This window comes from Mytilus californianus, unplaced genomic scaffold (genome assembly GCF_021869535.1).
Source record: "Mytilus californianus isolate M0D057914Y unplaced genomic scaffold, xbMytCali1.0.p SCAF_12, whole genome shotgun sequence".
NCBI classification, from domain to species: Eukaryota; Metazoa; Mollusca; class Bivalvia; order Mytilida; family Mytilidae; genus Mytilus; species Mytilus californianus.
The window spans coordinates 30364777-30378667 of NW_026262604.1; the positions used below are offsets into that span (position 1 = coordinate 30364777).

Sequence of the window (13891 nt, forward strand, 5' to 3'; positions counted from 1 at the left end):
TTATCTTGTACCTTTATACTTTGTGTTTCAAATGTATGAAATTTTTCTTTTAGTTCCGTCATCGAATCTTCATGTTCATCTCTGTGAGATTGAACTGATTTTTGTATATTATCTAGCTTGGCCATAATTTTAATTTGATTTTCACTTACTTTTTCTTTTACTTGTTTATCAAGTGAATTTTTGCTTTTGCTTTTGGAGTAAGTGTAGATTTTTAAGACACTGGTGTTAATGTGAATTGTTTATTAGTATGCGGTGATGAAGGCGAAATGCACATATCGTCTTTCTTTTCGATCATTGTCATCTCAGGATCTAAATGTAATGTTAGTGAACTATCATCTATAGTTTTAGGTACAGTGGTTTCCTTATCAGTTTTGTCTTTCAGTGAAAATGTGGTTTGGTTAATTTTATTTTTAGTTTGTGCATTACATGTGGGTTGGCCGGCTTCTTCAGCAATTTTGACGACTTTGTCTTTCAGAATTTGAAAGTACTTTTCTTCAAATAATACACATTTTGCTCCTTGAATAACTATTGACCCTGTTTTATATATGTTTATCTTTATTTGAAAAACAGTGCCAGATACATCGGTAGGTGTTACTTTTGATGACGAGGGGTTGCCATCGTCTTTAATCAAATGTGATGCGTCATTTCCAAAATAGGACAAAAGTACATTTTCCATACTTCGGTATGCTCGGTTTTGAATGTCACATTATTTGTACGACCATCACATTGTTTATGGATTAACGGATTTTCATTGTTTTTAATAGCATTGTCAATTTCCCCTCAAGTAACACAGTCATGGAACTTTGCTGGGGGTTTTGGTAATCTGGAGCTCATATTTGTTTCCGAAAATGGCGTGATAAATGAGTATATTTATGACAGGATATACTTTATGTGTGAGTTGTTTATACTAGTCTATATCTTCGTTCATATTTTGAAGGAATCGATCCTTAATTCAGTGTCCTTTTAACTAAATTGGTTTAAATTGGTTTCTCATTCAAAAAACGTGGACGTCGCCATCTTAACCGGAAGTATATATTATATATTAGTGCAAATAGACCGATGTGTTACGCAATAAGTGCAAAAGGTTCGATATGTGATCTTTTTTTTACTATACTCTAGTGGGTAAAGATTATTAATTGTGACAGTGTAATAAAATTTGAGCAATAACAAAACTTGTGTCAATAAGTTTCAGCAGATGTGGAAATTTTAATGACAAAGAGTTTGGGAAATCCAGTGAAGATCGTTGCACAACAAACTGAAAATTATGACCCATTGATATATCACAATTGGTCAATTACTACCTATAGATATATTTCCTCGGTAAAATTGCACCCCAGTGATATATTTGACGTATCAAAAAAAGGACCCATTCCAGCGGCACATATGTATATACCTTCATATAGGATGAGACCCCCCCCCCCCCCCCCCCCCCCCATGGAAGTAAATCGAGTTTTTCGTGTAAATCAACAAATTTATTGTAAATAGTTCAAAGCTGTTTACTTGTCAGAAGAGGGTAATTTAAGGCAAATTATTCCGATTTTTCAATTTTTTAATTATACAGATGGATAGAATGATGGTTAAAGGGATAGTAGCTACGATTTTGACAAAATTTTGAGAACGTTTAAAAGTGGCCAAGATGAAAGATACATACTTAAAATAAACTATGAGAACACTGAAATGTTTATATAAATCGTAGAAGTGTTAATAATTCCTAATTAATACCAGGTTGTGTGACTGGCTATCTCATTAATTATGCATCGTTTGTGCGTTTCCGAAGTTTGCGGACACAGCGTGTGAAATGACCCAGATACATCGATATGGATGGAGAGGTAAGCATGTGCATTATATTCTTATAAATATCTTATTATTTCTTCCAATAAATGTATTATTTGACGATATTTACGATTAAATGTCCTCAGAATTCAATTCCGTGTATTTATTTCAAAATACAAACCCTAAACTTCCACTTGCAATCCCGATAGTGTATGTTAACTGAAATGGGGCATCCCAAAGGGGTACCGATAAACAGAAAGGATAACGAGAAGAGAATACTTATTTCTGTGATTTGTATATTTTAGATAGGTTGGTTTTGTTATAAATTGAAATAAAGGTTTTTGAAAATTATAAATCTATAATTTAAGGAGATGGGATCGATAGTGTTAAGTAGGGTTTATACGTGTATAACGCATAATATTATAATGATCTATCTCATTCACTGGTCTTTCGTTTTCCGTTTTTTTTTATATATCAATGTACGTTGAAAATTCATTTTAACTAAACAAATTCATTTATTGCAATGTAGATTTCACGACAGTCAGGAAACAGTAGATCTGAATCTCCATCTTCCAACAACGGCGATGGTCGGGGATCTTCATCCAGTCCAGAAAGGCCTACCAGAGGCAGGGGACGTGGACGTGGACGTCGCCAGTTTCGTGGACGAGGTCCGAGAAATGTTGGTCGTAGAGTTAATAGAAGGCCTGTGTATGGACCAGCCTTGCCAACTAGGGAAGAGTTAGCTGTCCAGCGAAGAGAGGAAAGAAATGTTCAAATGAGGGTAAATATCTCTCTTTAATATTTTTTTTTCTCAATCAATCAATGATCATTTTGCATTGTGTAAAATTTGTATTATGTTGTTTCTATGTATTCAACCCCTCGGGGTATACATGAGCAGTTCGTTAATAAATATAAATAAACTTTCTTCCATATTGTATCAAAATGGAAAAAAATAAGGAGACATCGAGGGTTACACCCCTATTTCCTTTAATAAATATAATTGTCATATTGTAAAAATGTATAGTAAACATGGTTGCAAACATTTTCTTTTGTCTTTCAGGTACGAATTTCTCAGATGTCGGCAGATGGTTTGAGAGATTTGGTGTTGAGCATGTTTGACAAAGATCCATCAATTATGTTGAACATTGTAGACAGGAACTCACAAACTGAAATTCAAGGATACCATCCTAGACCTGAAAGTAATGCCCCATCTTGGTGTGTTTGTACCAAGTGCAGAGAAATGCCCACTGAGGAGGAGAAAAAATGTTGCAGGCAAACACCACAAAATTGCACATCCACATTACCGGTTAGTTTTTTTCAGTGCCCTTGTATTTATCAATTAACAGGTCTTCGAAGAAAAAAAAAAATAATACCAGACAGGTAACTTTATATGAGTCAATTATTTAAATCAATTTAATTTGCAACTGGACTGTAGCCTAGCCACCTAGGAAAACCATACCTTCACATAGCTTTGACCATAATTCTGCTAATAGTTTATTGAAAAAAATGTATAAATATTTTTTCCTAGTTATATTACACTCTTTGTTTCATTTACAGGATTTTGATTTGGTTGTACTAGATCCCTTGGTTCTCGTTATTGCCAGAAGATATAGACAAGACGTTTTGGCTGCAGGTGAAGATGATGATTACAATAAAAGTAACCGCCATGCCGCCTACAGGCAATATATCTTATGGGTTCATGGTCACCTTGGTGCAGGAAACAGAAGGGTCATTCCAAGTTGTTGTGTCTGGAAGATTAGAGACAAATATCCAGATAGTTTTGGAAATTACAGGGGTTTTATTGGTGGTCGTCTGGGATAATGAATATAACATTATTAAATATGTATAAACTTTTAATTGTATATATTTGTTGTTTTTTGTCAGTAGTGTACCAGTGTACAGATATAAAATAGATATGATGTAAATGTCTTGGAACTGTCTTTAAATTTAAATTCTTGAAAGTATAGAAGATTATATGTACTGATTGGTTGGTGTGTGGTTAATATCAGTAGCACATATTTCATATAAAAAAGAAGATGTGGTATGATTGCCAATGAGACAACTCTCCACAAGAAACCAAAATGACACAGAAATTAACAACTATCCAGGGCTGCGTCAAACAAAACAAGTCTTAACAGATGACAATACAAAATCAAAAAGAATCATTTATGCAGATTCAAAGCTACTTGTTGTTAAAGATATTCTTCATAATGAGCTTGTTGCCAGCTATCTTTTCACAGAAAATTACTTTGCTTTATTGGTAGTTTTGCTCATCTAAATCATGGAACATGAATTTTATCAACTTCTCAAAGACGTCAAATGCATACAATTAACACACAGGTTTCAATATTAGAATCCCTGATGAAAAAATTTGCAATTTCAAATTCCTTTCAAAAAAATGCTTATATTCAAAACAACATGTTGATGTGATATGACAAGGAACCCAGTCTTTTAGTAGACCAACCCACTGAACCAGATTTTTATTATGATTGTTCACAGTATAACAGCCTGCAGAAAGATATGTCACCCAATCTATACGCATCTTTTGACTCCAAGGCAACCAGACTTTGATCCTACTCCTAAATGCTACATGATTTGTAGCTGAGAAGCAGCAATGTCCAAATTACAAGTCTTTAATATTATTCAAAGAAGTCCTGTAAGCGATTTTGGAGGTTTAAGTTGATAAAAAAAACATGATAGGCAAAAGGCTTGAACAAACAAGCTGAGAAAACCAACTGTCAATTTTTGAAATAATAATTGTTTTGAAGGCTTAATAAGATTTATTCTGCCCAGTAGTCAATTGTCCTGTCCATATCATCATTGGTCCTGTTTGAGCTGTCATCAGTGAATCTTGACCGCTGTGACTCAACAATCTGCTGGGTAGGTGGTGGTGGAACTGGTGCAAGGTGTGCGGACACTCTCCTGGGGTCATCAACTTCTAGGATCATCCTCTGATTCATTCCAATTTCATCAGCAAGTCTTTTCAAAACAATTTTCTCGATAACCTGAGGTATGTAGGCATAATCCTTCAAAGTTTTGCATGGTGTTACAGACCAGCGGCTGCTTTTTTTCTGAAACACTCTCTGATACCTGGAAAAATACAAAAAAAATATTGCAAAAATTAAATTATGATTTAGAAAATAAAGTGTTAAACCATGAAAGCATAATACATTTAGTACAAAAATTAATATTGATTTGAAATTTAAATAAGAGAAAGTTGCTAAACAATATTGAAAAAATATAAAATTTGCTTTTGCACAAGGGAAAACAATTTAAAGAAAAAATAATGTTTTTACCTTACTGATCCATCTTTGTTTGTCAAAATTGATCGACCAATGTGACCATTATGGTCTAAAGCTGCCAACAAGTTCCGACATCTATATGTTGGTGGTCTATAGGAATGCCTTTTTGATGCATACATCAGAATCAGATTCTGGAAATTTTCCAGTTCTGCTGTACTTCTGAAAGAAATACATTTTTTAAGATTTCAATAAATATACACAAAAATAAATCAATAATAAAAAAAAATTATGTCTTCTTTAAAATTACTTATAGGAATGTACAAATCTTCTGCAACTACGTGTTAATGATGAAAAGGATCTATCCAAATAAAATATTGTTTTATTCACAGCAAAGCAGAAATTTGTAAAAACAGTTTTTTTCCTATAAGCTTTATATATCAACCTGTCTTTTGTTTAAATAATATGATGACCTAATTGTATTGTTAATACCTGCAGTTAGTATAGTGGGGAATATTGTTGATCAGTCTTTTGTTCATGACTATATCTCTCAATGCACAATGTGCTGGTGAATCTTTCTTCAACCATCCTTTCTCTCTTTCTGAAGACAAGGGTCCATGTTCGCACTTGTTATTAGTGCTATACGCAAAAATCCACTCATGTTCGTCTACTACATGGTGCAGAACACCAATCCACATTCCCTAAAATAAGCCACCAGTCACATTAAATATCAAGTATTATGTACAATTTATAAAAAAATTCTGAATAACAATTCATATTATATTTTTAAACATACATATTTTGTAATTATCATGATTATCAGGACAACACAAGCTTTTATAGGTACACATAAGGCTGGATATTTGGTCATTTTAATTCTGTTTTTATGTAATTGTATATATATATGTTACACAATAATAAAATAAATCATTATTATTCAACAAATAATATATTCATGAGAAAGCTGACCAAGACACAGAAAGAAAATAGAAATGCAAAATCAGACCCAAATGGAGTAATATTATAAAAAAAATTAGTTTGAACTCGAAATGAAACAGATATGAATAAATAATCCATCTCACCATGAACTCTTCTTTAGTGTTACATGTTTGTGCAGTGTACCAAAAATGATTCACCACATCTTTTGTCCATTCGAGCAATTATTTGCACTTCTTGTCTTGACCTGCCTAAATACAAAAAAAATCATAATGTTTCAATTTAGTATATATCATAACAAATAAAGAGAATGATTTGTGAAAGTGCAAATATATATAAAGTACAATGATCCTGGATTTTAAAAAAGGTCTATGCATTAACCAGATATATAGTTCCTTGATCTTCACCAGTTCTTGTGTTGTTTTTTGCCTAAGTTGATGGTTTTATTAATCATGATGAATGCAAATTGAAGATCTGTTATAGTCTGTAATAATCTAGACTTGGGTCATCAGACATTAGACTTATCAGAGCTTGAAAGCTGGTCTCAACTTCAAATGGTATGTGAGGGGTTGCTGTTTACCCAAAATAAAAAATTTTGTTCATACATAATTCTTACTTTGATAATCTTTTTCCCTAAATTTTTGGTACCATGCCAAACATCCCATGAATGCTTCACATCTGGATAGTCCTTTTCTGCAAGATAATAAATCAAGAATAAGCATTGAAATAATAATACATTGTACATGTATCAAAATTAGATTTCAAACAATCACAATAATTGAAACTCACTTTTTTTTTTAAAATGAATCAAACATGATTTTTCAGAATATCGCAACAATTAAAATCGCATTTTAGTCTAAAATAACAAAATCGCAATAATAAATGCAGGCAATAATTTCTGAATTTACAGTAACACAATGGTTGGCATTATGAATATAATGTTTTTTATTAACATAAGGGATAATGTATAGTAGCACTAATTTGATTGGTTGACATCTCATCATATTTACCCCATATCACCTTTTAACTAAACTTGAAAAATTTTACTTACTCATGATGGAGGCAATCTGTACATGAGCATCAGTCACTACTTCTGCTATTTTAAGACCTTTATCTAAAAGGAACTTGAGGCACTTTAAAAAACAAGCCTTTTCCAAGTTTGTGCTTTTCTTTTCTGTCATTCTTTTGTCCATAGTAACAATGCACAAAATCTGTTTACTGATGTTCTCCATGAAGGTATAGGAGCAATACTGGGCTGAGTGTCCTGGGCTGTCCATTCGTCCATCCCCTTTAAACCAAAAAATAATATTTTAGTTGCTTTGATTTTCAACACTAGACTAAAATTTCATTGACAAATTTTAAGACATGTTTATTTTTTAAATAATTTATCAATGATGTATATTTCTTTCCAATTTTTTTCACTGATCTTAAAAACTAACAAACTGAAACAAAGCCAGAGTTCCGGAGCTGTAGTTGCTGTTATAGAAATTAAAATGTTATAAAATTTGTATAAAGTGCATACCAAGAATTACCAAATCTTGTCCTCTAAAACTGTCTAAAATAGCATCCTGATGATCAATCCAGTATTCGTCTACTGATGGTATCACATAATGTCGCTGTATCTTGAAAAAGGTAGATTTGCTCAAGATGGGCAATTTCAAGTATTTGGCAAACATTGATATCTTTTGAAAATTGCTCCCTGAGAGGACAACACTTGCAGCTATCATCATGTCACCACTATGCATACCTCTGTTCAATATTGGCTGTGAACACCATTTATGTGCAATGTGACCATTTTGACATACCTTAAAAACAAATAAATAAAAATGTAATAATCAACAAGACTTGTATAATTTTAAATATATATACCTTATATATATATATCATTATTGTTCCTGAATGTGTTCGGACTCACAAAAATGAATGGATCAAATTCTTTCTTTCTTTTTAAATACATTGTACAAAAAAAAATCTTAACACGAGATATTGAATTTGTAAAAATCTTAACCTAGTAAAATTATGAAATTTACCCATTTCAGATAAATAGCCGATGCAACCACTTCCTTCTCTATGTCAACCTCCAAACCACATCCTTTAACGCTGCATATTTTCTGAATAGAAGTCATTGCTAAATTGAGGAGCTGACTGTAAAAGGCAAGACATGGGTGGTCTGCCAAAAAATCTTGAACTTCTTCATCAGAGTCAATGCGTTTCACACCAGGACCAGAATAAAAATCTGTCTGCTCAGGCTCATCATCATAGATTTCATCCTCTTCATCTTCTTCTATTATATTTCTTGTGTCATCAGCCTCACTGAAAGAACATAAGATGTCTAATACAAATGAAAATCTATATACATATGTGTAATCAATATCTGTTTTTGTACATTTAGTAGATATAAGAAGATGTGGTATGAGTGCCAATGAGACAACTCTCCATCAAAGTCAAAATTTATAAAAGTAAACCATTATTGTACATTTAGGACTACATTAATATGATGAACCACAAGTAAAGCAGTGAGGTGTTCTTATACCTTGAATGTTAATATCTTAATAATAAGACCTCTATAAAAGTTTCAATTACACTGCATTTAATAGTTGCCTTATGAAACTAAAAGGAAAGTGAATACATACCCAAAAGTAATATTTAAGCTAGGCTCATAATCCTCATCATCTGAACCACAGTTGTTGCTTTCTACTTCTGTTATATCAATTGTTAATCTAAAAGCAGAAGAGAATTTAAAAAAAATTATAAAGGATATTTGTGTACATATGTAACTTAACATGGGATATATTAAGTATGTATGGCTAGCAAAATTAAAAACTTCCATTTGTTGTTTGCACACGATCAAGGTCGTTAAAAACTTCCATTTGTTGAAAAAAGTTAAATACAATATAACAAGTTCCTTATATTTTATCAGAAACAAGGTGACATTATCATTTATATAAGTTCAGTCGTATAAAATCTTTTCTACATTTTCTTTTTCTGACCACCAAGTTAAGAAGAGCTGCCATTTGTATTTCTTTTTTTTCGGTGTTCAATTCATATCTTTTTTCAAAATAAAACTTACTCAAAAGGATTTATGAAACTGCTGGATTCTTTCAAATGTGACCGTCTACGACTTGGTAATTCTTCAATCCCTGAGATATGTGCATCAGAATCGCTGAAAATAAACCATGAAGTATTTATGAATTCCACATTCAATCTAGGCAAATTGCATGAGTTATATGTAAATGAAACACCTTTATTTACTTTTTCTGTTTAATTTCCAATCAGCATCATATTACAATTTAAATGTACGTATAAAATAAGAAATAAAATAAATTGTTAACTTTCTAATCATTTGCGGCATAATATTAGCAAATACATACTCAGCTTGTCTTTCACTCTCAGAAGATGAAATTCTGGACATATCAGACATGGGTTGAATATTGTCAGCAAGAGGACCTGGTGTTGAAGTTAATGCTTTTGGGTCCGGTGTTGCATAATTCATACTTGGACTGGAGTTAGCAGCATATGTTGGAGTTTTAAATTCTTCATGTTTTGATTTTTTACTTGGAGTCATGGCTTTGGGTTCTTGTGTTGCACTTTTCATGCAGGTACTGGATGGAGCAGTGTGTGTTGGTGTTTTGAACACCTCATTGTCTTCAAAGTTTGATCTCTTTCTTGGACTGATATTTCTGTCTTGAATTGCATACCTATGAATGATATTTTAACTTAAAATCAATTAAAATTTCAGATAAAATGCCGAATACACTTTTTATAACAGTAATTTAAGATTTCCCCTTTGCGGGGCCTCGTGAATGCACGCATTTGTTTACACTTATAATTATCGCTTTTCCATACATTTCTTCATCCAGAATTAAGTAAACAAACATCATTTGACAATATATAAACAAATAAGAAGCAGTGTGTTTCTTTGAAATATGAAAAAAGTCTGTTTTGGAACAAAAATTTTGAAGATATAAATGTAAATAACACACAAACCTGTCCAACAGAAGTTTAGCAACTTGTGTGTGACTTTCCAGACGTAACCGGTCTTTCAGGTCATTCCAACGATCAATCTCGTCTCCAATGTGGATTTTCGACTTCTGATAAGCGGCCTGTGCATCTTTTCTGTTCCTCTTTCTTGCAGAATCCGTGAGAGTACGTTTTCTTCCTCGCGCTAAATTTCCTCTATCCGACATGTTTACTTTCATTTACGGGTTGCGCAAGCGCATTTGGATTGTCGAACACAGGTCAACTATAGGTCGTATGAATAAAGGCGGTCGTTACAGCGATATATTGTCTATAGATAATAATTCATTTCGGTGGTTAAAACTCTAAAAATCTTCTTTAAACCTTATGAAATGACAATGGGAATAGAATTTTTCCTAATTATTCTTTATATTTGTTTAAAATTCGGCATTTTTAGTTTAAGTCATATTTTAGTGAAAATCGTAGCTACTATCCGTTTAACGAGTTGCATCTGCTGCTGTCTTTGGAGACAGAGCTGCGACTCTCTGTTTGCCATTTGCCGCGTCCATATTTACTGCTGAAGCGAAGGCAATAATTTTGGCTTTGAAATTTATTGCTTCTTCAGACAAATTAAAATTTATTATATGTTCTGATTCACTTTCATGCTTACAAGCTATACAACATACTAAAATTAAAAACACGATAATTCCTAAGAATTTATATGTAATGAGGAATTTAATAATTTTTCATAAAGAAATAATGTTTTTATGGGTACCAAGTAATGTTGGAATCCATGGAAACACGGTTGTAGACCAGGAAGCAAACAATGTCCTGGATGACCCTTTATCTAACTGTGATATACCATATACTGATTTTAGATCTAATATTAGAGAATATGTTTTTAATATATTCAAAAATGAATGGAGTAAAAAAGATGATCATAAATTACATGAAATTAAACCTATATTAGTAAACCTTTTGATAATTTTATGTGCAGAAAAGATCAGTCTGTTATTTCTAGATGCCGTATTGGTCATACTAGAATAACACATGAGTATCTTCTAAAAAAATGAAGACGAACCACAATGTATACCTTGCAACTGCAAGTATACTATTAAACATGTTTTAATTAATTGTATTGACTTGGCTGATATTCGTAGGAAGCATTTCAATGTCAATACCATGTATGATTTTTTTGATAGTGTTCCAATTACAAATATTCAATTTAATGAAAGTCTTGCATCCGGACGTTAAGCAACCAACAATCAATCCATGTCATTTTGAAACATTTTATTTCATCTGAAATTTAGAATCAAGCTAGACAAAAAAACATTCAATATATGGTTTAAATGCCTATTATGTAAGGCATTCCTGAATTAACTGCCCTACAAAAAAAAAACATACAAAAAAAAATTTATTTTCTACCAGGTAATAAAGGAAATTAGAAACACTGAATTAGGTCAGGAGAGTGGACAGTCCTGGCGTTTTTAACTTGAATAGTCAATTATGTTTTTGTATTATAAAATTAAGGAGATCTTTTTCATGCTACAAATCATTAACTGTATCTTGTAAAGTATTTTCGATAAACAGAAAATTTATATAAGCACAACTGATCAGCAAAACGAGATAAACATATAAATCAAACTCAAATCTTCTGGTGACTCCTCATAGTTGTAACCTGTTTTGATTTCTTGAAATCTATAACGAAGTGGGAAAAACTTTAAACTTTAAAGTTATCACCAAGACAAGGTCTACAATAATTCAATTGCAATATTGCTCCAATCGTATTATAATTTCTTGAAAAATATAGTAGATACAGAAGTTTTAAAAAAGCAAGATCATCAACATTTCAAGATTTTCAAATATGTCAATATAGCAAAAACAGATGTTGCCCTTAAATAACGATTTTTGTTCACCCATATCGTTTTTAACTAAACAATACAAGATATAGAGAAACAATAAAAAGAAAGGATGATTATAAACTCACCCTCAAAATGTTATAAATGATATTCACCGATTGATTCACTTTAAAGTTTATTTTACCTTTATTCTATCTTCTGAACATGATACTCAGCTACACTTTTAATGGTATCTTGGCTTCATCCCAGCTTCATACGCCACTCCAATATTTCTTTTTCTGATTCTTTAAATCTCTTAAATTTCTGTGACATTCATGAAAGAAAAACAACATATGTAAAAGCAGATCGTATTGTTTTGTATTTGAAGTATTTCGCACTCATTAAAATACATTATGTATTTGACAAACCCAGTTGAAATTGTGTGTCTTCTATATGCGCTTCAGTATTTAATTTGGTCTCTACTTATCTCTACTTATTACAAGACGTTTTTAAGCCTGGTATCTTTGGTCAGTTTTTAGACTTTGAATTTAAAAGCTAGATGTAATCATGAGATATGCTGTACACCGCACATGATCTTGTGAAACTGACCCAATATATAGTTTTTTATTAGGTTTACCAAATTTTTACTGCAATATTCTTTAATTATACCAAACGTAACTATATATTACTCATGGTTCACTTATTCTTGGTATACTTTAAAAATCTGTATTTACAAGTCGAGGTGTACAGTATTTATTGATTATTAATTGTTAAACGTAGAGTGTCAAACATTTCATGCAAGATATTAGATTATTTGGCGGCATTTAGTCCAAGGTTATGGTTGTCTTTCTGATATTGTTTTACATCTAACCCCCTTGTTTTATTAATTTTTTTCTGATATTGTTTTACATCTAACGCACTTGTTTCATTTAGTTTGTTTCAAGATATAATGATCGACAGAATTAAATGTACCGACACATTTAAAAGGTCTAGAGCTTGGGCAAATAGGACTATTTGCTTTTCGTTTTGAAGGAATCATTAATTGAAACAACCCCAAGGGAGACTGTGGAATAGAAATATGGTCACTACAGGTCTTCTTCAGACCGGCAGTAAAACCCTTGCCAAAGAGGGGCGTCCGTAGGTGGCCTGTTGCAAGACAAAATTTATCCAATTTTCCCTCATTTTCCAGTGGCAGTCTAAATTTCCCCGCCCTTAATCCCGGCCGGCCTCTATTACAGGACCTACCTATTGTATTTATTGTTAATTTGTTCTCGTCCAGAACATGCATGAAATATTTGCCAACTTTTGTGGGAACATTCAACCAACAAATTCCTTGATCTCTTTTTTGAAACTTTTTAACTGTGCCAGCAACGCTTTAAATTTGTTTATTAATCACAAAGGGAGATATTTTTGAAATTGGTTTTTTATCTGTTCCTTTTATTACAATAAATAGGGGCCAACTGTCATCTTCCTGACAGGGCACTGAATCATCACATTTTCTTTTTTTATTTATTAAAGCTGAATTAGAGGGTTGGTTTTGGTGTGCCATAGGAAATGAGAAAGGTTCACCATTCTTGTCATCCACCCACCTTGAAGTGCCTACACGGGCGATGTTGTGTTTCCGTGGCGAGGTGGGATCAATTGCTAATGCTGAAAACGAGCTCCAAGTATATGTAGCTCGTCCCCAAAATTAGCACCCAAGATCCACTGCGGAAAGCACTAGATGTTTCAAGAATAGATTACTCAAGCAGAGCGTATCCATCAAGCGAAATAGAAAGCGTACTACTTGATTGACCCATGAGCCATGGCCTTATTCGGTTATCCCAACTATAAATAGCTTAATTTAAATACCTGTGTATATAATGTACATTATTATATGAGAGCGGAGCGTATTGTTGAGGATTAATTGAAGGGCTACACATGACCAGCCGATTGATCGGACCGGGTCCATCCGCTTTGATATCGTCAACCACCGACACAGGTAGCAACCCACGGCCTACGGGTTGGAATGCCTATTTTATTTAAAACATCGGACAATTCGTACGATGTTCGGATCACTTAAGTCTGGCCTCTACCCTTCGACCTCGGGGTCAGGGGAACCCCTTCCCACATTTTTTAAGCGTGTTCCATAAACTCATTTAAAGGCAT

At 32.7% G+C, this 13891-nt stretch overlaps 2 protein-coding genes across 2 annotated transcripts; one reads left to right on the forward strand and one right to left on the reverse strand.

Moving 5' to 3' along the window:
* The first annotated feature begins 1817 nt into the window (after positions 1-1817).
* Positions 1818-3594, forward strand: LOC127722389 (P2X purinoceptor 7-like). The gene is made up of 3 exons (XM_052229263.1): positions 1818-1829; positions 2834-3079; positions 3331-3594. Exons 1-3 carry the CDS (start codon positions 1818-1820, stop codon positions 3592-3594), a joined length of 522 nt encoding a protein of 173 aa, XP_052085223.1.
* A 54-nt stretch (positions 3595-3648) lies between these two features.
* LOC127721679 (uncharacterized) lies at positions 3649-10140 on the reverse strand. The gene is given in 12 exon segments (XM_052228473.1): positions 3649-4863; positions 5070-5234; positions 5505-5713; positions 6095-6199; positions 6565-6641; positions 7000-7236; positions 7471-7753; positions 7979-8261; positions 8582-8668; positions 9019-9111; positions 9320-9646; positions 9936-10140. Coding segments are annotated over 12 exon segments (2376 nt in total). The 5' UTR covers positions 10136-10140; the 3' UTR covers positions 3649-4553.
* Positions 10141-13891: the final 3751 nt, after the last annotated feature.